This window comes from Xyrauchen texanus, chromosome 19 (genome assembly GCF_025860055.1).
Source record: "Xyrauchen texanus isolate HMW12.3.18 chromosome 19, RBS_HiC_50CHRs, whole genome shotgun sequence".
Classification (NCBI taxonomy): domain Eukaryota; kingdom Metazoa; phylum Chordata; class Actinopteri; order Cypriniformes; family Catostomidae; genus Xyrauchen; species Xyrauchen texanus.
In genome coordinates this window covers 33,920,528-33,948,066 of record NC_068294.1, presented here as the reverse complement: position 1 = coordinate 33,948,066, position 27,539 = coordinate 33,920,528, and the positions used below count along the sequence as shown (strand labels likewise).

The 27,539-nt window shown below is 38.9% G+C and overlaps 2 protein-coding genes across 2 annotated transcripts in view; one reads left to right on the top strand and one right to left on the bottom strand.

The window, feature by feature from the left end:
• LOC127660143 (stanniocalcin-2-like) overlaps positions 1-2,941 on the top strand; it is a 264,689-nt gene extending 261,748 nt beyond the window's left edge. Inside the window, exon 2 of the transcript XR_007972610.1 lies at positions 2,849-2,941. The gene's annotated coding sequence lies outside the window, so the exon portion shown is untranslated. The remainder of the gene's footprint in view (positions 1-2,848) is intronic.
• The window catches only part of LOC127660139 (slit homolog 3 protein-like), a 214,405-nt gene that overhangs the window by 73,228 nt on the left and 113,638 nt on the right, over positions 1-27,539 (bottom strand). Inside the window, exons 6-10 of the mRNA XM_052150230.1 lie at positions 19,296-19,367; positions 8,301-8,372; positions 6,129-6,292; positions 3,931-4,075; positions 1,031-1,102 (exon numbers count right to left, since the gene is read on the bottom strand). Of these exons, the coding sequence (XP_052006190.1) occupies positions 1,031-1,102; positions 3,931-4,075; positions 6,129-6,292; positions 8,301-8,372; positions 19,296-19,367 (525 nt within the window). The remainder of the gene's footprint in view (positions 1-1,030; positions 1,103-3,930; positions 4,076-6,128; positions 6,293-8,300; positions 8,373-19,295; positions 19,368-27,539) is intronic.

The following is a 27,539-nucleotide window of genomic DNA, read 5'->3' as shown; positions in this document are numbered from 1 at the left end:
AGGGAACTCTACATAAACATAAAAAACATAAGTCTCGGTGTGAGACACGATGTGAGTGTGGCTACATCAGCCTCCTCCATCTCTCTCAGTTTGATTTCTTTGAGTAATCCTGATCATACAAATAAGGCTGGTCACAGAAATGCATCTCCTTCAAACACTTCAGATGTGTTTTGTAAGTTCAGTTCTCTGGTTTGTGTGCAGCTGTGATGTTTTTATGGAGTAAATATCTCTGTGGTGGTCTGATTGTACTAAACAAGTGAGTCTCACTTGAACGGCCCATCTCGCAAGCGAAGGCAGCATTACTGCTGCTCTCGTGCACTCTCATGAACGTGCAACGAGAGCAACAGTCGGTCAAGATTAACTCACTAAATAATCAATTCGATTTTGGCTTGTTTTTTCACCAAACCTTTTCGTATGTCTTCAGAACAAGGCATGAGTCACATTGTATAATTCATTAGACTTCTGAATTATACTTTTGCATCCTTTTAAAGCTTGAAGTGGTGGTCACCATCCACCGTCATTATATGACATCACTGAGTAGAAACTTTTTTCAAAATTTCTCCATTTGTGTACCGAAAAAGTAAGTAACATTGGTTTAGAACAAGTAAATAGAGTAAATAATGAATGAATTTTCATTTTCGGGTGAACTTTTACTTTATTTCACGTTTTTGGTTTTGCCTTTAAGGTACATAAATGCCTTTTTATATGACTCAAAATCCTGTGCTACTCATGTTAAGGCAGAGGTGCCACCAAAAAAGCTGAGAAGTTCTTAATAAAGTCTGAATTCATACCTAAAAAACAGTGATTTTCTGCAACTTATTTGACAGGACACCAGTTGCAGCTAGTTTAGAGTTTACAAACAAGGTGAAAAGTGAAAAAGTACAAAAGACATCTGGTATTATAGACTGCGGTGGGAAAGTATGTTTGTATATCTGTCAAAAAAGACCTTAGCTGTTAAAAATGCGTCTTTTAAAATCTAAAATGGTAAAAGCATCAGCTTGTGTTGTTGTGTACAGAAATTCATGCTTACATTCTTTTCAGTTTCTTGTAGGTGGAGAATGCTCCTGCTGGTATACTCTTGATCATGTTCTGCTCCAAACGACTGCAGAGGAATAGACGGATATGTTTGTTACACAATGCTGACTTTTCCATTACACTAGTAATTGTACATTACATTTTCATGTACATAGCATTTCAAAACAAATATAGCAGAGTGCAGAATTCATTTTACTCTAGGTGTTTTGCAAATGCTCATGGAGCATTTGAGATTTATACCATTCACAACACAGGTCAGCTTGCAAATTCATATCTTAGATTAGAAAAACATTTGAATAATAAAGCCTTATATTTTTGTAGTGCTTTTCTAGGCACTCAATGCTCTTTACATAGTATAGGGGGAGTCAATCCTCAATCATCACCTGGATGATGCGACGGCAGCCATAGTGCACCAGTAAGCTCACCACAAACCAGCTATTGATGGAGAGGAGAGTACAGTGATGTAGCCAATTCAGGGATGGGGATTATAAGGAGGCCATGATTGATAAGGGCCAATGGGGGTAATATGGCCAGGACACGGGGGTACACCTGAACTCTTTACAAGAACTGCCCTGGGACTTTTAATCACCACAGAGGGTCAGGACCTCGGTTTAACGTCTCACCCAAAGGACGGTGCCTTTTTACAGTATTGTGTCGCTATCATTATACTGCTGGCTTCCCTAACACCTCTTCCAGCAGCAACCTTAGTTTTCCCCAGGAGGTCTCCCATCCATGTACAGGCCAGGCTCAACCCTGGCAAGAGCTGCAGGGTGATATGGCTGCTGACATTTAGATGTCTGTTTATGTGTATATCCATTCTAACATCCAAAAATACTCATCTTTGTGCTAAGAGTAGACCTGCACCCATAAAGTGAATGTTCCTGTCTGAGATACGGCCAGGCTGTGTGCATACTCTGACAGTCCAATAGTTTATGACTTGTCTATACAATGAGTGTTCAATTTGTGTTTTGGGTCTGGGATCAGACCGCACTTTGCCTAAGAAATAAGCACAATCCTACAGCATGCTCCAGGCTATACATCATTTCATTAGCCCAATTTGTTTTTGGCCATGTACTCGGTAGGGCTAATGTGTCCTAGCCTGCATATCCATTTATTATGCAAAGGTCATACACTATTGAAAAAACAACAATGGCGAGGAACAGCACATATCAGGGCAATTACTACCTGTCCTTTAGCGCAAACAAGGATCTTGGAATCACTCTGGATACCAAATACCCTTGCCAAGACGATATGGACGCTCTCCAAACCAAGAGAACTTTGAATCAGTCAATTCATACAAAGAACATACACAAACTCAAGAGTTTTCTTTGTAACAGTATGCAAGGGAGTTTTTTTCTCTGCTATATGATCATTAAACACAATGTCTCTGCCCAATCTCACAATGAAATGTCATTCTAGCTCTATTTTTCCATGCACCACTTAAACCTGTCTCAGTGGATGTTTTAAACCTAGTTTCAGAGGATACTGTAAAGTATTGTATATAATGTTTCCTAAGGACCCAGAATACGGAACTAGCTTGAACAACTATATGGTCAAAATGTTTAAAGGGTAACTAAACCCTAAACCAACTTTTTTTAGTTAATGATCTGTAAGCATGGGGCTTTATTAGTACTGGTCATTGATTCAAGTAATTTTTTTGACATTTGTGTATAAAGTGTTTTAATTCTACAATATATGGTGTAAAAACGTCTGAGTGCTGCCCTCTTCAGGTTGAACGGTGGCTACTGCAGTTGAATTTTCCTATTGGCTGTTGCGGTACTCGTGACGTAGCGGTGACAGCTGACGTAAGCAGGTTCCAGCTCACCACGCCAGATTCATGTACATGTCGTCTTGCGACCGTGTGAGGAATAATAATAACATAGAGTCTGACAGCAGCTGTCAATTAATCCGTCACTACAAGTCTCAGGTGCCCCCCCCGCTCACTCGGTTCGTTCCCTCTATCCCCGCCGGGGTCTGCCCACTTTTCCAGCATTTTCAAATATTTCTAGTGGGTGGAGTCAGACTCTGAGCAGGTGTTTAGTTACCCTTTAAATGCCTACAGTATGAATTATATTATTATGTTTTATTTTTACTCTCAATACTCAAATTTAACATGTTTATATAATGTAAAAATGTACTCCACAAGTAAATAAAAGGTTACACACTATAAAAAGTTCAACTCTGCAATTGTTACATCAAGGAGCATTTTCTGCCTGAACGGACCCTTAAAAAAAACTTTTGTTTGTGTAACCTATTTAGTCAGGTTGATTTAGACATATTAAATAATATTTTTGATCATTTCGATTTTATCACATGAAGCATTTTTCGGTTATCTGGGAAAAGATGTTCCGTAGCGCAAGCTGAGACTTTAACTTAAAATAATTAAACCAAATAAAAAGCCAGTTAACCAAGGCCTTATGGAATCCTTTTAAATGTGGTTAAAATGCTCATTTCGCTAGAGTGATGAATTCCTATGAGGCTATGTAGCATTGTCAGTATACGCATTTCATATCAAATCATAGAAGATATAAGTTGAGCAAGCTTGAATCTGTATCTGACTGATCTTAGGACACATTGCTGTCCTGGATTTTTAGATCTGACTCATTCTCATCCTTTGACTTGCTGTCTAATTGCCTAAACCCTGCAGACAGATGAGTAGACTAGCGGCACTAAGTTAGATCTATCTGTAACACCGGCACAGCGCTAACGCGGTCGCTAATGAGGCTGCTTCACTGCACAGCTAATGGCCTTTGTTACATGACAGGAGAAAAAGGCAGATCACTGCACAAAGGAAACCAGCAGTATGTACCTATCAGATAAGCAGATTTTACACAAATAAAGAGCAGAAGAGAGAGGGGGGGTTGAGGTAGTGATTTTGAGGAGTGAAATCCATACATTTCCACAATTCCTTCAGGCAGATTGGCAGGAATCTCAGTCAGGCCTTTTCTTCTGCAGTCTACAATGTTGTTGTTGCAGGTGCAAGCGGCGGGACAGATGGATGCCTGAGGGGCGCATGACCTGGGCTCCGTCTGAGCAGGACCTTAAAAAAGGAGGTACATTGACAACCTTGCTGGATAAAATAGCTTAAGCTGGTTTGCTGGTGTTAGCTGGTCCCCCTGTAGTTGCTGTTATTACTTGGTTTTACAGTGGTTTGGGGAATTGTCAGCTTGGCCAGGATGGGACAGGTAGTCAGCTTAAAACAGCTAAAACCAGCAAACCAGTTTTTTTTGCAGGGAAGAAAACCAATAAAGAATGTGGATAACATTAAAATCGATTTGACATAATTTTTTAGTCAATTCAGAACTGAATATATATATATAAATATTGTATTAAATCAGGACTATGAAAATAAACTCAAGTCCTAATAACAGCTTGACTGGTGAAAATAGATTTTAATAAGTACTTAATCAGCAAGAACAGACTTCTTGTTGTTTTATTGTCTTCCTTTGGAGCTTAATTAAGAAATGCTTTCTGTTGCAACATGTTTAGTATTTGTGTTGCAGTATATTCATCAGTTGATTAATCAGAGGGGGAGGCAGAGGGGCCTTAATTAACAAGAGCTGAATGTGACATTTTCACCAATGAAACTTAAAGGTCCATTAAGAAACAGGTTGCAATGTGTTTATAAAACAATACAGGGAAAATGCCTCAGTGTTTACTTGTATTAAACAGCCAATATTGGCACATTAATTATTAGTACATCTGAGAATATAGAAGAACGGTAGATGGATAAGTCTCACAAAAACTGTTAAGAAAAGTACAGGTTATATTTCACGCCAAAATCAAAAGACTAAATTACGTTTTGCATAATGAAAATAAAACCTTTTTAAAAGACTATTAATATTTGTTGCAATGTAACATTATTGTCATGACAATTATGCACATTTATATGTACTTCATAGTTAACTTTATATTATTCATATTTTAATATATACAATATAATATATTAATCAATTGTCAATCGATTAAAATGTTTATCGAATTAATTACATGATATGCTAACAAATTAATTGAATTAATCCCAATAAAATCAAAATCATTAAACTGTCTATACCCCTACATTCATAGTTGAGCTCTGTCCAGCTGTGTATGAATGCAAGATCGCTGTCTGCTGATGCTAACAGTACATGCCCACTGGTTCGGAACAAATCGACTCAATGGCATTCACAATACTCGAGAGCTGTCGCTTTGGGGGTGTGTTTGTTATATGTAAAGTGAGTGTGTATTGTCTACTATTGATTTCAGTTCACAAGCAATAATATCGCAATTACAGTTGAAAGATGCCAGCTTCATTTACGAATGGCAAAAGTATATAAACAGTGTTGATTTATTATTATACTTACCCAGCCACATTATTGCCACAATAAATGCATGCAATTATCTTTGAAGACTGTGTCTTGTGAGAGTCTAATTCGCTGTAACAAAGGTTAGGTTTAGAGTTAGATTTAGTGGTAGTGTTAAGGTTAGAGGTACGTTTAGGGGAAGATGTATGATTTCTGGTCGACTCCAAATAAACACACTAAACACTGTGAATGTCACATGTGGCTCTCACGAGATATTGTGGTTTGTTACCTGTACAGCTGAAGTTGCGCTTACTGCCCCATGCTGACTGAGAATCGTAAAAACATTAAGGTGGTCCAGTGAGCTCCCTTATCCCTTATCACGGTCCAGGGGCATGATTAATTGCTATTTTTTATATATCTTTTTAAGTAAGATTGGCTTCATGAACAATTTACACAAACTCGTTTTGCTTGTGTTTTATGAATGAGGCAAATTGCATCCAGACAGGTGGATTTTCATTACTGTATTGCAGTAATGAAAATCTGATATTCTCCCATTCAAGTAATAATTTGGGGAAAATATGCTTTATTGTCATGAAAATAATGTCACGATGCCAAAACATTCCAATAGTACTAAAACAGGCCTCATTCTACTTCTCATTCTCCCATTTTTTTTCATTCATAGAAACAGACACAGAAACAAAAGTGCTATAGAAGCAGCAATCAAGAAAAAGGAGAAGAAAGAGCATTGGAGAAAATGAGATAGCAATACAGTGAAACAGAATGGCATAGAATGGCAATTCTGTTCCATACCTGTGCAGACAAAATCTCTCTTCTGAACATCAGGGACATTGAGCCCTCTCATATGGGCGGGGGCCATGCACTGTGTGAAAGGCGCCAGCCCCCTCCTCTGCCGCAGCCAATCAGAGAGCCAGGACAGGTGGCAGTCGCAGTGCAGGTTGTTGGAGTGCAGACGACTGGAGGAGAGAGAGGAGAGAGAGAATAAGCAGGGACAGATAGTGAGATGGTCTCTGATAAAGGTCAGAGGCGGTTTGTATATGTACTGGTCATGTTGGAGTGGGTGATTGCTGAGAAATGTAAATAGAACTTTCTGTAGAAAAAAACACAATACAAATATTTCACTGATGCCATATTCCATCTGTGATGTACCATTTAAATGCAAAGGGTGAAGAAAATAGCTGCTGAGATCATGCTAATATTCATACGGAGAATCTCTATAAAGCTTTAGTAGACTGTGAACAACACATCTGAATCAAATTGACAATATGTGTGTGACAGGGTCACTCTATTGTACAGATAACTGTAGTATCGCCACCTCCGAGACCACCGTAAACCACTCACAATTACCCCAAGATTAAAGCCTCATTTCATCAAGGTCTTCAGTAATATGGCACAATTCTCAATAACACCTTTCACATCATAATATAAATCTCTCAAGGGTCATTACATGAAGGGTAGAAGAGACACCGCTCAAAGAAAGAGTGGTGTAAGCAAATCAAAAGGCACAGCTACGCAGTCACTGAGGTCTATAAATGAAATGACAGTCCAAATCTTGTTAGGGCGATAAAAAACACACATTGACAACTGCAGCATGGGGTGGCAGTCTTAATTGAGCTTTTCCCATTACAGATCCAGTATCTGGCCCCCTGTCTTTGCGGATTAATTACAGCTGAGTGGGATTACATAGATGGATGACATGCGGAAAAGAGTCTCGGCTGTCTCAGGTGTGGATGGGCACAATGGGGCAGCTCCGCATATACTACCTATTGACCACGATGCACAGAAAATGACTACTTGTCTAGCTGTGGGAGTCCTCTTGTGCTTTTCATTTATCTGAGTTATTGAATAGCAAGCACCATGGGGTGATATCATTTGATCTAATTGAATGCACAAAGATAGCAAGCCAGGATAAAGGGGGGAGGGGATAGGAAAGGTGAGTTAAAATGGACAATTTCATCAGAAACCCGGAGCCAACCACCATCCTCCTACACTAAATGGATTACCGACATCTCTAAACATTTGATTTAATAAGTTGCAACAAATTCAATACAGATATATCAAAGATATTACAGACAGAAAATTCAATCCAAAGGAAGTGGGTAGCAACGAGACCCTCACTGTGGATAATTCAATACTGCCCAGGGAGCAACGCGCCCCCCCATCCGCGCATCAGCAAATTCAATCCTGCATGAGGGGGCTGGACTGTCTGATGGGCTGACTGATGGGAGGGAGGCCAAACTGCTTTGCTGTGGAGCTTGTGCTACAGATGACTCCAGGGAGAACGCTCGGCAGCCATGACAATAAAAAGGAGCAATAGATGGAAAGATAGCTGACCGATTGGAGGAGGAAGCTTCAAACATCTGCACCAGGGTCACAATAACCCCAAACCCTTGTGTTTCAGACAAAGATTTAAGCTGTTTTTGGCCTTTCACAATTCAGACCATAAAATCAAGCATACCTAGTCTTTACTGCTGACATATTTCTTTATTTATGCCTCTGCTAGACCAAAAGTTCTGAGAAGAATGACCACACTCAAATAATAACAAAAGCATCTCTTAGTTTGTGTTAATACCATAGGTCAGCCACAGATTGGAGAGATTCAGGCAAAGTTTGGGGGCTGTGCAATTATTTGTATCAATTGTGGTTTTGGTCCGACATTGCAAAAGGAGCGCAGTAATAGAGCCATCTCACTGGCTTCAGTCAAGACAATGTATGCTTCGCAAACAGACCACCACTTTGAAAACTGACATGCCGTCAACATGGAGCCTGGAAAGGGGCTACCATAAAGCACGAAATCCCCACAATAAGACATAAGGTTTAGTGTTAATGTCACTGAATATGGATGTGTAAATGTCTAACCTCTCTGGAAAAACTAGTTGGCAAACCTCTTATGACGGTCCCCTTATCCAGTATGATGTAGTACTGTAATATTATGCAGTGGACAAGAAGGTTCTTAGTACTCACAGTGTCCGCAGCTTGGGCATGTGGTTGAAGCTTGACAGAGGGATAAGGGTGATGTTGTTGTTGTTGAGAGTGCTAGGGAAAAAAGAGATAAATATAAATAAATATATATATATATTAAAAACATAATTTACCTTGATAAAGGGATAGTTCACCCCAAAATAAAAATTCTGTTCTCCAAAGGCAGAATGTTAGCCGTTCACGTTCAATGTATGAAAAAAAGATGCAATTAAAGTGAACGGTCACTGAGACTAACACACAATTTTATAATATAATATATAACATAATTTACAATATAATAATATAATTTTGTTCTATGGAAGGCATAAAGTTGGATGGAATGTTTGGAACAACATGACAGTGAATAAATTATGACAAAAATTTCATTTATGGGTGAACTATCACTTTAAAATACATTTATTTTCGAATAACCCCAGAAGAAATGAGTGGTTTGTGTTAAAGAAGTGTGTAATAGGTTTTAAAATATGATATCATCAATGATGTGCACATTTGCAATTATGGACAGCAAACCTCTCTGTTTCCTGTCAAACTGGCCACTGCTTCTGATTAGCGCCACTTAGCTGGCCTAATCTTGCAATCAATCCATCCCACCCTGTATCACACATGTACACATCTCCACCTCCTGGAAAAATAAAGCGGTTCTGGAATTTCTCTATTTAGGACTTTGATGGTTCCTGCCTGGTGAGGAGAAACTGCTGAATCTTGCAGACTATGCCAGCTCAGCTTGCAGACTATGCCAGCTCAGCTTACAGCTTAGGTTCGGGGTGTTCCTCCTAATGAAAGTTTTAATGACTGTTTTGGAATAATTCCTCCTAAAGGCTCTTTCAGTTTTACAGTGCATCCACGTTTAACCAAAAATTGTGGAAACATTTGTGCTGATCGCAGTCCTTGCTGACATGCTATTCTGCCAAATATGGGTCTCTTATCAATTATAGCCAACTAATTAAATCTAAACATTCAGGAAAACAAACGAGGAAAACAGTTATGACCACACAGTTGACCATGTGTGTGATCAAATTCATAATTCCAACAATGGAAACTTCCCCAGCCAAAGTCCATTTCTTGAAGGGTGCAATAAAATTGCACAAATCAGTGAAAAACTAATCCCTCTAAAATATAACATTCTTGTGGAACTTTAATAATATCTGAATATTGATTTTGGCATATATCTCTGGTGGAACACTTTATTATGAGTGCGGGAAAGAAGAAAACGCACTAAATGGAATGGAAAATTATTGTTATTCTACACACACAGAAAATTACACACAGGGTGAAGGAATCATCCTTGTGAGCCGTTGACCAAATCCGCACTAGAAAGTGATCCTCTTGTCAAGGCCACTGTGGCCCAGAGGTTTCCTTGCTGTTCTATGCACTATGGAGATGCAAATAGGCTAGATGAAGCTCTAGGCAAGCCTAAAGCGAGGAACGCCCTTGTAAAAGTCTGTAATACCAAACCATCACCATTGTGAAATGTAATCTGGCCAGGAAGGACTCATTCCTATCTGTAATCCCATGCTCTCCTGTGGGAGCATCCTCCAAAGTTAAGATTTGTGATGATGTAGTCAAAGAACAGAACGAAAATGATCACCAGACTGAGAAACAGGAAAAGAAGTAAGGAAGACATGTGTACAGCCTGACAGTTAAAGCGATAGTTCACCCAAACATGCAAATTCTTATTCCAAACCTACGTGACATTTTGTTATGTTTCTTCCTTGGAACATAACAGAAACATTCAGCTGAAAATCTCTGTTTGTGTTCTATGGAAGAAAAAAAAACAATTCACATGTGTTCAAACAACATGATCATCCATTTTGGGGTGAAATATTTTGTTAAAAGGAAAGAGGATGGATGCACACAATGCACTGAACAGCTTGTGTTTGCCATGGTAGTGTGCTGCTGCTCATTCATATTTTAGACATCCGGTTTCCAGGATTAGAAGCCCTGAGTAAAAATAACTCATATAGATTCATTCATGCAATCGTAATTTGAACAAGCTGGAACTGGCTTGCACGCTGCAGTCATGTTAAGTCGGCTTTAAACTGACGTGTTCCCTGCTGAGAGCGATGACCTTCAGTGTCAGGTGGACAGACCACACCTGTTAATACGGGCTGTTCTATGGTAGAGGTAGTTCACCCACAAATTAAATGTCTGTCATCATTTACTCACTCTAATATTGTTTCAAACTTGACTTTTTTTCTTTAGTGGAACAGTGTAGTCACAATTCACTTTCAATGTATGGGAAAACAGAATAGATCTCCTTTTTTGTTCCATGGGGAAAAAACAAATCATACAGGTTTAGAATAACATAAGGGGGAGAAATTGATGACAGACCTTTCATTTTTGGGTGAACTATCCCTTTATGCCTTGCTATTGGAGGGAAAGTAAAACATTGGACCAAGGGTCTTTAACATGAGCCCACCAGAGAGATACCATCTCACGTAACGTTAGCCCAAGACTGAAAATTTTCCCATTTATCCAGGCCCCTACACTGCAGAGGGCCGCCCACTGCTGCGACATTGGATCTCAATAAATAACAGCACAGCATGACCAGCCCTGGTTAAAGCCATTTGATAACTGAAGATCACCTTGTGTCATTTTAATTCTTTTGTCTTCATTGCAGGCAATAATATGTAATTCAACCAGTGCAGGGGGAGGACCGCAACCATGGCATCTCCTGAGAAAAGAGCATCCAGGCTAAAACTGAATTGCTGGATCCTGACAACTCCAATGCTGTAAAGCTTGACTGTGTAACTTTATGATTTTATTTAAAGCTTTATTGATGCAGGAGTCAATAGAATTGCACAGATCTTAATTGCTTATAATGCTTAGCCTTCAGATCGCAAAGGGACACGTTTTCTTTCAGTTCCTTTTTCTTTTCCAGACCATGTCAAGAAAGCTTTCCCACAGTCACAAAAATCTCGAAAGTGGGGTCTTGAGTGCTCTTGGGCTTTCGTAATGCCCTCATTAGGGGAACTTGGATAGGGTCTGGATTCTTCACTCTAAAAAGATGGCTGCGTTTTTAGAGCCAGGGCATTTTGAAATAAGATGTTTTGGTGGATGCAGGGGGGAGGAGAGAAATGGTTAAGTGTCATACACTAACACAAGTGAGAATTTGGGGGGCACAGACACTGTTATTTGAGATGACAGGTCAAGGAAGAGCAGTGCTTTTGAGGTCTGAACTTTATACTAAATCACTTTGGAAGAAAATACTAATAATGCTAATAACATTCATGTAATTGCGTACATGGATGTGCAGGGGCGTCCCATGTAGGAATGCGCACAGATAGTTTCCATTCAGTTGACCTTTCGACGCGGCCCTATTCGAATACCAAAATCACTATTCAGTTATTTTACACATGTAATAGACATCTTTAACCCAACTCGAACTTGACAAGTTCCGACTAACCGCCTGGTTTTCTGGCTAGTTTTGGGTCAGTTTTTACCCAAGGTAAATAGGTCGAGTAAGGGGCTGTTCAATCACGCATTAGTGTGCGTCTGTGTTGTTTTTCTATATACGGTCAACACGCGCTGGATGTACATCTTTAACTGTTGCGTTGAACCAAACAGTTTTTTCTTTCAGCGATCGTACAGGATCGCTGAATTTTTACTCAGCAAGCAAGGGTGTTGATTTGCCTTGAACATTGGGATAGTTGCAGGTTGAAGCATTTAGCCGCATTTCCATTGATCATGGTTTATATAATAGGGGGTTGTAATTGATGGTTTTGAATATTACTCAGCAAAATACACCCCTGACACAAAGTAAAATTAAAAATAACTTTTGTTTTTATCAAAGCATCTCGAAAGCATCTTGTGTTTCATTCTTTGTGCTGCATTCTGAAGAAGTTCAGGTTGCATAGAGGACTATTACTATGGTACTATGTTTTTCACCAAGACAGTTTTTTCCCCCTTTTGCTTTAGTGTGCATTTTTACGTACAATAGTAAGACAAGTTCAATGCCATTTAAAAAAAAAAAAATTACAGACAGTTTGATTGTTTTTGTTTGACTTTAATGTGAGATTTTATCATATGTATTGTGTTATCCAGGCTCATATCTCACTGTGCATTTTATTTTCTTTATTACCACGTCCTAACTCCTGACGAAAAAATTATAAACCGTTAATGAAACCTTGCGGTTAACCGAATGCTAAAAACAGTAACCGTGCACATCCCTAGTCCCATGTGTGCATCCATTCAGCATACAAAACAATAGGCATATACATTACAGCTGGCATTCCTATTTCCAATTCTACATAAATATGAAAATGTGAATCGTTTATCGTTCACTTGGAACTCTCCGAGACTTCTGAAATCTACCACTATAAGAGAGGGCATTTTAGGTGAACACATTTGATTATTGCCTCGCTCAGCTGTATCGCTGTATGAGCAAAACAACGTGACAAAAATGTCGAGTTTTGTGATGCTGCAGTGTTTCTCGTTGGGAAAAAGTAGCTTGTTACTGGAAATGCTATAGTGATGTGAAAATAGCCGAATTACTGTCATTTAACTGAAAAAATATAGTTAGCATCAGTAGCATTGCTACTTTTAGTTAGTTACTCCCCAACACTGATGTGTTCTACCACTGTTTCCTTGCTGTCTTTCTGATGTGAGGACAATTGTAGATGTTGCCATGGTTCTATGGGAAAGTATTTAAACTCTTGAAGCACAGTGATGAGTTTGCGATGCAAGCGCCCGACTGAGCAACCATAAGTTTACAGGGCAGCCCTGCGTCAAGCCCTTGAGTCAAAATAAATTAGCAAAGTGCCTCCAGATGGGGCTTGATTTAATTATGAATGCTCAGACTCCTCCACTTGTTGCAGTGTGATGGAATTCAGGCAAGCGGGATGGAAATATTTGCCTTTGTTTTGCTTAGCGAGAAGAGTTCAGCTACAGCGCAAAGCCGCAATCAGATGCTATTCCGCTAATTCAAATAAACCCAGTGAGGATAAACAGAGAAATAACATGATCTGCCACACATAATCCGTCCATGTGGTTTGCGTCAAAGTGTAGGCTTATTAGAAAGAAAGAAAAAAAAGAACAACACTAGCGCTTGGCATTTAAGAGAGAAAAAAATAGGTTTTCACCCAGTGGAGAGAAGCTTAATGCTGTATAAACCTCCGCCGAGAGCACCAGGAGGATGCAGAGTGAGGATGGGAGGAAAGGAGAGGCAAACTAAACAGGTACTACACCAAATACAGACACGCTTCCCTTGCCATTGATGAGGCCATTATGGCGCAAATGAGGACAGATTGAATCTAAGCTTTTTTGTCACCCTACCTCCTCTCTCTGGCCATTGAGAAGCAAATGATTAATTGTGCGCAGGACTCCCGACTGCAGAAACAGACGATTTCCAATCCGCCAGCCCACCCACCCCCCCACCTCCTTCCCGAGCTTTGGCGTAGACCACACGAAGATAACGCAATGGGGCCATGTCTGGTGGCAAGGCAATTTCCTGTGCTTGAAAGTGCTGTTTGCGAGCTAATGACAGCTCTCTCCCCATCCACTCCCCTAATCCATCCCCTCATTTAGCCATCAGCTTGCCCTTTCTCCCTCCGCCTGCCTGTTGTCTGTCACATAAAGACCCGTCTATTTACTAAAGACAACCTTTCAATCAGGCCTTGCAGCAGTAAGACTGATTTGTCCAGAGGGAGGCCAAGCCGTGTTAGAAATTAAAGATGCATGGAATATCTGATTCAAGGGAATGTGTTCTCCCTGGTTCCCACAGAAGGACTGCCGACGCATAGCTATCATTCTAGAGGACATTTGTTAAACCTGAAAAGAGCTCATGTTTTTTACGGGAGCACAGGGGTTAGAAATGATTAGGATAAGGGGTGGCAGGGGCCAAAAAAGAGCAAAGCTCAGTTTTATCATTGCCAAGAGGAACATTCAAAAGGCTTTGCTCAGAGAAAACGACATTCTGAAGGTAGAAAACAGCCAAACCAAAAGCCTAGAGAAGCAGAAACTATATTTTTTGACCTTCCATTTGAAATGCATAATATTTCATTTGTAATACTTTTAGGTAAACACCCACTTCAACATGAATGAAACCACAGAAATGGGATGTCCTTTCCCAATCAGCATGTTTCCAAGTTCTTGATTCTGACAGTCTGGCATTTTCAAACTAGGATTAATACTCCTGCCTCTTCATGCTTTTTTACACAATCAACATTGAGTCTTGCAACACATTGCAAACATTGAGAAGGTTTGCCATTAAGGCCCTCTAGTTGGTATTTCATGGTACGCCTCAGAGCTACATACAAAAGAGTCTAAATAAATGTGTGAAAACCTCATTAAACGGCACTCATGGTTAGGAGTACATCTGGGGAAATCAAAAGAAGAAGAATGCCTTTGGTAAGACTCAAGTATGGAGTTCTGCATATCGACAAGGCCTGGTGAACCACAAAGTCGTACCCTTTGAGGCGCAAGCCTGTGATATAATGGTAAACTTGCTTTAGTTCGATCGGAGCTGCCTGCGCCAAGCTGTCAAGAAAAACTTGCCTGACAAATGGCAGTGTTTGGCAGGAAGGGAGAATGGAGGTAATGTGAAAATGTAGGCCTTCTTATCAAGACATGGTGGGGAGGAAAGTCACCTTCAGGAGATGGCACAGCAATGTCTCTGCACTTTCCTGCTCATAAAAAATGTGACATCGGGGCAAAAATATTCACATGATTTGACATTTGATTCAGAGCCAGAATTTTCTGTACAAAAGTGGTTATAAAATATGCAGAGGCTCAAAAGCTTGAGAGAGTTCTGTGTGTGTGTGTGTTTAAGTGTGTGTACAGACAGGGCTGAGCAGGGTATGGGGAGTTTCCAAAATGCTGTTTCTCACAATACTAAAAATTCCCTTAAAACATTTGCATCACATTTTGGAATATAACTCAGAAGGATCATTTTAATACATATATATTTTGGAAATTTGCAAAAGACTCTTGCACTCTCATTGTGTGTTTAATAAAGATTTTTAACATGTAACAAAATATAGCAGATGAGATTGTGCTCACTCTACTGCTGAAAAATATGTCTGCTCAAATACATGACCAGTTGGACAATCTTTATGCTCTCTTTGGCCATAGGAGTATTTATGTATACAATATTTGGCCATCAGACTGTAATGTGAGCATATACAGTAAGCTTTTTGCTCTCCTTTTTTCATAAACAGTTTCAAAGTGAGAAGTTCCTCTTCTGTTACACACAAACAAAGAATCTCACTTAACCATATAAAATATTCTGTATATTTAATGGTGGTGTGTGCATTAAAATGGACTTTGAGATATTTATCTTAAAAATATTCAGTTATTCTTAAAATACATTAAGTCTCATTTATATGTTATATTTGGAATTTGATTATAGGTATATATAATAAGTATGCACTACCAATGGTTCTCGGTTAGGCGGACAACATACAATAATACACTGTTCTGAAAAGTGTGCACTGTCCAAAAGGCCTGATTATGTGTATCTTTTATAAAGCGATCAGAATAAAGAAATGAGAGCAAACACTCAGTGGTACCTTCTTGTCCCAAGTACTAAATGGAAAATGGCAAATAATCAAAGAGGGTGTTCCCTATTAGGTAGATTTAAGTGCTCTGCAGATGGAGAGCTCATCAGTGTGCTGCCTACCGCACTTCCTTCAGCTCATTGGGATGCAAGTCACGTCCTATGTGAGAAAATGTCCGAGATAGCTTTGAAGTCATTATTTCAGTCATTAGTGCAGTTATGTTAAATATAAATTACAATTCATCAGCAGAAAGGGGTGATCATTAATTCTGTGTAGTTTGGCAGGCGTTAAATCACTGGCAGTATTAAGTAGTGGAGGAGAGTTAGCAACGAATCGCTCAGTCTGGTCTTCATTCTGATCACAATTTCCAAAACTGATGGAATTGTTTAAAAAGGTCTCTGCTTTGGTATTTTGATAGTGCTTGTTTACAGGGATCACTGAAATATACCCGCATAATGGGAAAGGATACTCAAATCTCTCAATAATGCCGCAGTGCACAATCTATTTTAATTTGCCTTTAACGATCATTGTGATTAAAGGAATCAGTTGGCCTTTGGAGTTATGCTTACCAAACCACACTCTCCAATGCATTAAATATGACCCTTTAATTACAACTCATCTGTGTTTTGGAATGCTTTTAAAACAAACACATATTAACATCAAATTTTGTTTCTCATTCATCTCCAGTTATGACTTGATGGTAGAAAACTGAGCAAATGTAAAATGTTGATTGCTATAATGTGATACATTATAGTAATCAACATTTTACATTTGTTCAGTTTTCTACCATCAAACACTGTTTTCAGAAGAATGTAACAGGTTCAATATGTTAAACTCTGACAGCATTTGTGGCATAATAATGATTGCCACGAAAAATACATTTGACTCACAACTCTTTTATAAAAAAAAAGCAAAACTTGCGGTTATATTAATGCGCTTACAATGGAAGTAAATGGGGCCAGTCCGAAAGTGATAAAATACGCACTTCACTTTGTTTCAAAAGTACAGCTGCAATACATAAACATTATACATGCTAACATGATTTTAGTGTTATAAAATCTGATATTTACCAGCGATAAGGCATTTAACAGATTACAGGGTTTATCGTGTTTTGGCATCATGACAACAAATTTGTAAAATTGGCTGTAACTTTACACCAATGAGTTTAGTAGGCAATTTTATAACTCTTTTTTTCTTCTCTCCCCTTTTCTCCCCAATTTGGCATGCCCAATTCCCAATGCGCTCTAGTTCCACGTGGTGGCGCAGTAACTTGCCTCAATCTGGGTTTCAGAGGACGAATCTCAGTTACCTCCGCATCTGAGACCGTCAAGCCGCGCATCTTATCATGTGGCTTGTTGAGCACATTACCATGGAGACCTAGTGCGTGTGGAGGCTTCACGCTATTCTCCGTGGCATCCATGCAAAACTCACCACGTGCCCCAACGAGAGTGAGAACCAAATTATAGTGACCACGATGATAACCCAGCGTGACTCTACCCACCCTAGCAAAAGGGCCAATTGGTTGCTTAGGAAGCCTAACTGGAGTCACTCAGCACGCCCTGGATTCGAACTTGCGACTCTAGATGTGGATCATAAAATCTTGTCAGGATGGATAATGTTTACGTCTTGTGGCTATACCTTGGAAACAGTGTGTATTTTAATGTTTACAGACTGACCCCATTCGCTTACATTGTAAAGATTTTTGCTTTTATTAATTTTATTTTTTATAATTGAGGAACATGTCATGTGTTTCAATGTGTAAATGATGCACCAAAAATTCTTGAGTGCATAAATAAACGCACAAATTATAACATCCCTTTTACCATTATGACATAATTGACTGTAATTGTATTTTTTGGCAGTACATGAGATGGACCTCCATACGCTGTGCTGCCATTCAGATCGAGGTTGGGCTGATAAATCAGTCGTAAGATAAAGGTTAACCCTGGCTGCAATATCCCTCATGCTGTAAGACAGATGTGGAAATCATTACATGCACATTGAGATTCTCCAAAGCATTAATACTGGTGAAATCGCAAACAGGCTGGACCTAAAGAACAATCCATACCTTAATTTCACCATCAGATACCAAGGCATGTAATATTCTTACAAACTGGCTTGGAGAACTATAGCATAGCTGCCTGTGACATTCATTTAGCTATATGTTAAATCTGATAACCCCTTTCACGCTGTATGTGAGCCATACGGTTGAGCTTGATTACTGTGCAGTGGGTTATTTGGCAATGATACATTCTCTTTTGCAGACCTGTGTGTCGTAGCCTCTCCAGTATGGTGGAGAGAAGGCTCAATCAGCAGGAAAGTGATGAGTATTCATGTTCTACTGCTCTCCTTGGCTCTCCTGGAATCTGGAGATGGTTCGTACTATTAATGAGAATTGATTCCCGATTTACTCGACTTACATTTTTCAGTGTCCGGGATTCAGATTTATAACGTCATCTTATGCTCTGGCCATGAGACAGTGTAGGAGAGGACACAGGACACAAATGAAAAGGTGTATCTTTCCTTCTCTTCTCTCTCTCTTTTTTTTTTTTACACTAATCCAATCTGTAGTTCTTCAATCTGTCCATTCACCTCTCACATACCCTGCTAACACTGTCGGAAACTTCTTCTGCCTAACGATGATGTAACGCTGTCTTCCCGTGTCCTCCAGAGCCAGGAATTAATGGAGGGGGTTGCTTGGCTCTGAGTCCCCAGTGAGCAGTGCTCATTTGGAGGATGAGTTTGGCACTTAGCGCTCTGCCAATTGGTTTGATGGAAATGCGGCGCTTAAACCCCATACCCCCCCCCCCCCCCTGCACCTTGTACTTCTAGTTTCACACCCTTAAAGCTTTAAACTGGGATAATCCATGGGACACCCAATGAGAAAAAAACAAAAAACCACTCACAAACACATTAAATCTCTCCTATGCTATCAAAGCATTTGCTTTGAACTTTATCTAAACCTGTTGTTGAATCTCTATACACTCTGAGCTCAGACAGAAGCTACTGGTAAGCTTAAAGATGTTAACGTTAAAAGAGAGCGCAGAGCCAAAGACCTAACAGCAGGTGATAGAGGAGATATCTGTGTGCCAAAGTGGCTCTAACATCAGTAGGAAACATGAATCTACACACATCCTAGATAGGTTTAAGTCATTTAAGACAGATACTTTTAACAGTGAGGAGCACTAAAGGTGGAAATGTCAAGACAGTTTTTGTAGCGGCAACAATACAGCACAGAATGACAGATGAGCAAGTTTCACTGTCGCACAAATACTGCATGCTCGCACACACATACACACACACACACACACACACACAGTGGTGACCGGACAGGCTATGCGCCACAGGTCCAGTTTGTCCTTCACAAAAAATCAAGAAACACACACACAGTGACAGAGTTAGAGAAAGAGACAGCATTGGAGTGAAGAGAGACAGAGAGGTGAGGAGAGGACCCCGCAGAGGAGACGGGAGGGGGACTCACAGTATCTCCAGATCGCGCAGGGCTCGGAAGGCTCCATCTTCGATGCAGCTGATGTGGTTGCTGTCCAGTTGCCTGCAGATGAGAGACAGGAGTAAGCAGCAGGTCTGCAGACGAATGGGTGGGGGCTGAGAGGAGGGGTGGATGGGTTGGGGGAGCGGTGGGGGCTGCGGAGGGGAGGTAGATATCTCATATCTACTCTCCTCTCCGCAGTCAGTATAAAGGACCAGCTGGCTAAAAGTGGCCTGTGTGGCTATAACCCCTCTCTCTCCTTCTATCTTTCCTCCTTTTCACAAGCTCTCTCTCTCTCTCTCTCTCTCTCTCTCTCTCTCTCCACACTGTTAATGTGGGGGCAAAGAGAGGTAAGAGAGAGAGAGAGAGAGACAGAAGGAGGCTGGCTATAGTGCACAGCCCACCCTGTCTGACAGTTCTCTCTAAATATTAATTGCATTTTCTAACCCCCCCCCCCCAGTACACCCCCCCTCTCCATTTTTTTTTTTAACTCAGAAAGGGAGTAATTTCATTACATTAGAGCACCCAATCCATTACAACCTTTTACCAGCTCTGTCATAGAAACAATTTCATTAAAGGAAGGGGGTCCGTAAATCAGCCGGGTCACAGAACTGGGCGAGCAGACGTGAGGGGCACTTCTTCCTTTTTCCATCTTTTGTACTCTGATTTGCATACTTTGGTATCCACCCCTTCTTTTATCTAGTTACCCCTCCCATTCTCTGTGTTCTTTAGATTTGAAAGAGGCTTGAATATAGAACAAGGAATCTGAATGCTTTTCTTAAGTCATTTATTAAGCACACAGGGCTCCGGTGACATCTGACCCGCGACAGACATGGTGCCTTCTCATCTTCAGAGACAGGTAATAAAGAAGAACTGAGCATCACTGCTGTCCCTTTCTTATATCTCTCCATTCCTTCTTTTTAAAAGTCATGCATCTGTCTTCATAAGAGGCTAAATGGGAGCCACCCATTGCAGATGCAATATCAATCACTGTGTAACTTAATCGCTGGTCTTTTATGATGTTTGCGTTTTTTTTCTTATAAGATATACAGAGACTTTTAAGAAACCACTCCTCTTGAGAATAAAACAGTAAATAGATTAAATGAATATTAAGGCAATAAGCCATGACTGAGTTTGTGTTATGGTACCTAACAACAAGCAAAATGATAAACACAGCCAATGTCATCTTTTCAAATTTTTTAAATAATTAGTAACACTTTACAATAAGCATTTATTAATCTTTGTTAATGTTTGTTAATAATAAACAATTGTTCACTGTTAGTTCATGTTTGTTCATATTGCATTAACTAATGTTAACATATAAAAAAAATTTATATCCATTAAATGTATTACTTTATGTTGAAATGATCATTAACCAAGATAAATAAATGCGGTACAACTGTTGTTAATTGTTAATTCATGTTAACTAATGCTGTTAACTAATGTTAACAAATGAAACCTTATTATAAAGTGTTACCAAATATTTTTTGAAATAATAATGTGATCATTATTATCATCTAAAAATAATAAAAATTTACATTGGTGTCATTCATCATATACAGTAGCTTGACTTGCTTATATTGCTTATAAACAATAAAAGTGTTTTCAATGGCAGATTCTTAAAATTGTATTTATTTTAATTTGTCTGCATTTCTATTTGGCTCCCCCAATCCTGAACATTTGGTTACATTCTTGAGGTATGTACACTTGCTACATTCATATAAAACTCGATATGTTGTGTGTGTGTGTGTGTGTGCGTGTGTGTGTATGGGATATTTTACAATGGCTTTTAATTAATGTGGCTCATCCAATCAGATTTTAGAGCTAAACTATTTGTTTTAAGATATATGCAGTTCTTAGCATTATGTCGAAGTGTGGAGTTGATCTCTAGGGGAAATCAGTTTGATCTTATGCAAGAGACTCTTAACATAGAGAATAATCATAGGCAAGGTTAAATAGCTGCCTTGAATTTATATAAGAGAATGAGTGTACAGTGTGTGTCAATATATGTGTGTTTGGTGAATGTTTTGTGAGCTGGGACATGGCAATAGTGGGTAATGGAAGTCCCAGTTTTAATTTCCCTGCACTAATTGCATTGGCCTTTAATCATCTCAGTCATGAGCCATATTGACACATTAGAGCTCCCACCCAACCAGTGTCCCATCTGGAGTGAACGAGAGAAAGAAAAAGCAGTGCGACCAGAGAGAGATACAGTATGTCTTCCTTCCCTTTACCAGACTATTAAACTGTCAGCATCAGTCTGCTAACCAGCAGCCACAGGGCTGTATGTCATTCACACTCTACAGCTAACTCAACAAATGACTAGGAGCATCAGTACAGCCAAGATGATGCATGATCAGAGCTCAAAACAAAGAGATTAAGGCTGATGACAATTTCCTGCTCTTCTCTTCTCTTTCTCTTCTCTTCTGTTCTGTTCTCTTTCTCTTCTCTTCTCCAGAGCAGAAAGACAACCTCATCTTAGACAGATGTCCCAGAGAGGAAGTGTTGTTCAGATCTGTCAGACACTTGATTGGCAACCCCCCTCCTTCTCTGTGCGTGAGATGAACTGGGTTTTAGCAACAGGCACGTACATCTAAAGCTGAGAACTCCTGTATAGAGAGCCCCATCTGCTAGGTGCAGGAACTTGTAAAGCAGCCAGTGAATGCACCTTGCCCTTGCCTCATAATTTAAACCTAAGAACAGTCAGTGTGATATTCTGCAGGACAGGTTTTTTAATATCACCAAGATAATCGTCTCCCACAAGGAGACTAAAATGAAACTGTGCATGTACAGAATAATATGCATTGCAGCCAGAGTTATGTTCTTGTATCCTTTTGGCAACAATATTGTGTACCCTACATGTGCCGACACCAAGTAGAGTGGTCTGGCCTCTTCATCCGCTATAAGAATCTCAATGGAATGAATATGTGAGAGCCTCATTTTCCCATGAATTTGCTGCTCATACAGAACATAATATAACGGGATCCATACCCCGCTTGCATAGATATCATCAGGTGAGATTCTGTGTGTTTTCACCAAAGGACTTGGTGTATATGATGAGCAAATCTACAAAATCTTCTGCAATTGATAGTTATACGACAGCATAGCATGCCTGGCAAACAGTAGGAGGGAAATGCTAAGGCCATAAATGCAGACAGAGATATTGTGTCTCATTTAATAAGGTGCAACATAGACCCTTGTTAGCTGGAGGACCCATCTTGACCATATTAACCAGACCGTCCCTGTGTTAAAGGCTGAGGCTGGTTGCTGAAGGGGGATGCTGACTTCAGCATGCTGTAGCCAGTAAAACTGTTGAGATGTAAGGACAATATAAAAAAATTAAAAAAAGAGAAAGAGAGAGAGAGAGAGAGAGAGAGGCAACTTGCCCTCAAATCGTGCATAGCTATTTTCAAAGTACATTAAGGTAGAAAAAGCATATGAGAAAATGTATTCCTGGAAAAGTGCAGTTTAAAAACCAGGGGCTGGACTATTTCAGCAATTAAATCAAGAGTCACCTTGCCATGCGTTGCTGAGAAATGGGGAGGCAGTGCAACCACTGAGTCTCAGCGCTCATTTCATTCTCTCTCAATCCTTGTTAGTGCTTTTCTCCAAAAACCTCTGGCTGGAGAAATGAGTCTTGCCTTCCTGTACCCATCATTCATCCACTGGAGTGTGACGGTACACATGACAGTGATGTGATAGGTGCTTAAACACTGTATAACATCATAAAACTCGTTGCAAGAATGTCAGGGGAAAATTTGCTTCACAAAAAGACGTTTTTGTGTGTGAAGTTCGGGAAAGCATATATTAGTTAAGCATGTAACAAACATTAAAAAACAATTAAACATCTCTCTAGGATCTATAAACAACTACTGAGGTGTGTTGCAGTGGTTACAGATCTGGGTTTGTAACTTAAAGGTTAAGGACTAGAATCCCAGTCTGTCCATGTCTGTCTGTCTATCTGTCTATCTATTTATCTATCTCCGCCCATCCGTCCCTCCATCCCTCAATCCATCCATCTATCTAGTGCATTAAAAAACAATTAAAAATCTATATATGATCTTTAAACAACTACTGAGGTATGTTGCAATGGGTCCAGATCTGGGTTTGTAACTGAAAGGTTAAGGACTCTAATCCCACAATGGGGAATTATGAGCAATCATCATTGTACTGGTATCTGGCTATATTGTAAAGATAATGTATCTTGCTTTGGGGAAAAGTGTTTGCTATCTTCATACAGAACTATGATATCAGAAAAACTACTGCTTAATATTTGGGCCTCTCAAAATCTCTCACCTCGCTGCACTTCACTTCTGTCTACAAGTTTTTCTTTTTATCTCTGAGTGAAAAAGATGATTCTGTCTTCAAACAAAAGCCAACTAAATTCCCACAACTCAGAGATAACTAAGAGATATTTGGATGATATGAACCAAAGTTCTCAGCCCATGGTGGGAAAGACTGAAAACGGTATTTGCAACAGAGTCGATATCAGATACTGTGAGGAAACCGGCCAGAACATCACTGAGCATTCGAACCTGGGAATGCACACACACGCTATGGCCACATACCACAATTGATCTCTGACTACAAACAGAGTAAGTGCTCCATTAAAAATGACCTTAACTTTGTATCCCTAATTCATGAAAGGAAATTATCAGAAAGCTGCTCCTGGGATTTACGTTGAACGGACGTGTGGAGTAGAGAATAGCTCAGGAAGGCACAGTATATTGTTGTAGGCTTGCGTTGGAGACTGCCAGCTCCCTAAACTTCCTCTTTTATTAAGGGAATAGTTCACCCAAAAATAAAATTATATAATAATTTACTCACTCTGATGTCGTTCCAAACCCATATGACTTTCTTTTTTTATACGTAAGACAAAGAAGATGCTTTAATGAATACTGCAATCTGTCTTTTCAGTACAATGGCAGATGAAAGTGACTCAAAAAGAATTATATATGTAGTTCATGTGGCTCATGCATCATATTCCAAGTTTTCTGAAGCCATAAGAAGGTTTTTGTGTGGAAGAATCTGAAAACTGAAATCGTGACGTCCGTTGAGAAGGCATGAGAGAAGTTCGTATAGAGTTATATGCTTATTAATTTGAGAATTATAATTTGTGCTGTTTTTGGTAACACTTTATAAGAACAGTACATGAATGTTCATAAATTAATACCTGAACTAATAGCTACATCCGCATGACTTAATGATGAGTTAAGGAATGTACTACTCAGGAACTAATGAATAGCTAATATTAACAACAACATGAGTCATATGAATTCATGCATTAATAACAGTGTTAATTCCATGTTAGTAAATGTTTGATAGTTAATGCATTAATTAACAGTAGGGAATAAACTTAATCAAACAGGCTTTATAAGAAAGTGCTCTGGGCTGGGTGCTTGACACTATTTCCTATGGTAATGCTGACATTTTTTTTCTAAATTTATTGGTTGTTTTGTTGGACTGAATTAGGTCAGTGTTCATAATATATATTTTGATGATGTTATTTGGAGTATTTTAACTAATTTTGTTATTTGAACGTATTAAGTGCTAACATTAGCATTTTTAGAATTTCCGATTTGGGTGTAATGCATTACTAAGTAATCAATTACTGTAATTAAATAACTTTTTGATTGAAAAAGTAAGGGATTACTCTTAATTTTAAGTAATTTAATTACAGTTACTTCTGATGTTATTGCGTTAAATACTGTATAGACTATAGAACAATTCTATATAAAACATTAGTGAATATCAAACGAAATCTAACATCTAATGTTAACAAATATGTTTTCTAATTTAATGCTGCCCCCTTAAATTCTTTAGCCAGTTCATGAATAATTTATTGGATTTTATATGATTTATTTGAAAGAATTAAAAGAACAGTTTTATGTTTATCCTTGTATTTTTCATCTGGTCGAGGTTAGTAAGGGGTTTAGAAAGTAATTAGTAATAAGTAATGCAATACATTTTCAGACAGACTAATTAGTGCAGTAATCTAATTACACTGTAGAAGATGTAATTAGTAGTTAGTAATTAATTCCTTTTTAGAGTAACTTACCCAACACTGCTTATAAACCATTTAAAAGTGTCTTGTATGTCTTAACAGGTATGGTTGGTTTTTATTTTAAGTCTGTATATGTTTTAAAATATATTTAATTCATTTAAATTATCATGGTGGAAGATTGACACTTGTATTTCAATATTGGTTTTTTTTTTTCACATTAAAGGTGGTTTTCTCTTAAAATTTGTGTTTTTAATTTATGCTGGTGGATTTGTATTTTCAAATAAGCAGATCTTAAAAAAATCTTGGTCTTATTTCACTGGTGCATGTGTATTAAATTATTTGTTAATGCGGCATAATGTCATGACTTTACTCGGTGGGTATATCATTATTAACTCATTGTTAACTACTCATGAACTATAATCAAAAGATGACTTGTTAATGCAGTATCATGTCGTGACTCATGACTTGGTGCGGCACATCATTATAAACTTACTATCAACTACACATGTACTACACAAGTATTCATTCTAGTTAAATCACATATCGTTTAGCATAATTTGGTTTGTTTGTCATTATTTAAAAGCTGAGATGCATACATGGCCTGCATTTGGATGACTAGTGTACTGAGTGGTAGGACCCAAAGTGGTAGGGTGAGTATGAAGGGAAAGGAATGGAGAATCACACAAAATGGGTTGAGATCAAGTATTATTATTAAGAATAAGTATTAAATCATTAAAGGTGTAGTATGTAATATACAGAAAACCTTGTTATTAATGACACCTGTGTCCATTAAGTGAACTGCAGCCAGCTAGCTTCCTGTTGCTCGTGCTTGTGCCCACACTCCATAGGGACGTGATCGAGCAAGCGAGCAGTGGCCAAAACAATGAAGTAACATACAAAGAGACTGAACTTGATTCACTGGCATCATGCTGACAGATAAGGTAGCATAATTAAAATTACACAGTTATGATTGTTTTACTACAAACTTTGAGACTAAACTAAAACTACTTATCAGCTAACATAGCATACTGATACACACATACAGTTACACACTACCGAACTATACCAGACAGTTTACTGTTGCACTGCACAGTTATGTTGCACTATTGTATGTTTTGTATGTCATATGTTGTACTACGATCAAGAAACCAGCGTATCTGCTCAAATTTATCCTGTATACCTGACTTTAATATAAAGAGAAGATTGTTGAAATTATTTGAAAGTTACAAAGCAATGTAGCTTGCAATTCATCAGCGTTAGCAGGCAAGATCAAGTTAGCTAAAATTACACAGATCAATCCTTAATCCATATTTCACATGCTTTGCAGTTATGTAAGCTTACCTGTCCAATAAGAAGAACACCAATTCAGGGTTGGTTTTAATCCCCAAAACCAAACAAAGCTCCCTCCAGAAATCAAATGCCCTGCCAATGTTCACTCTAGTTTTCGCTTGACAACAATCATGTTCCCGATTTTTTTTGTTCTTTTTTTTTTTTGGCTTACTTAGAAGTTGGTGTTGTGCTGGGAGCCGGACGTATTCTGGATTCCATCTCTAAGATAACATTACCTAGTGTTTCAATTGTTGTCGTTGTTGAATAGTGGAGGAGAAGCACCGAGGACTCTTGGGAGCGTGTATAAACGTCACATTCTTTGGATTTTCCTGACAAAACCGACCCGCACCCTTCGCATGAAAATCAGTTTATAGGCTTTAATAGGCAACCTAGGAAGTCCGGACACATTTTTTAAGTTGCGTTACAAACAGTTCACACATTGGCAAAAAGGGCGAATATTACATGAAAATTGTTACATACTGCACCTTTAAAGGAAAAGATCATCCAAAACGTCAAATTATCTTATCATTTACTTACCCTCATGCCATTTCAGATGTGTATGACTCTCTTCTGCAGAGCACAAACTAAGATTTCTAGAAGAATTCAGGTCCATAAAATGGTGAACGGTGACCAAAAATTTGAAGCGGCAAAAAGTCTATAAGTGCAACAGAAAAGTAATCCATATGACTCCAGTGGTTTAATCCATGTCTTCTGAAGTTGTCCAACCACTTTTCTGTGATATCAGACCAAAATATATCTTCTTTTCCACAATACATTTCCTTGGCCATCATGATTTCAAACTCGATTACATAATCTAGCACACTGCACATGCTTGATGCACTAGAAAGTGTAATCGTGCTTGAAATCATGATTGTGCCTAGAGGTTGCAATAGCAAGATGTA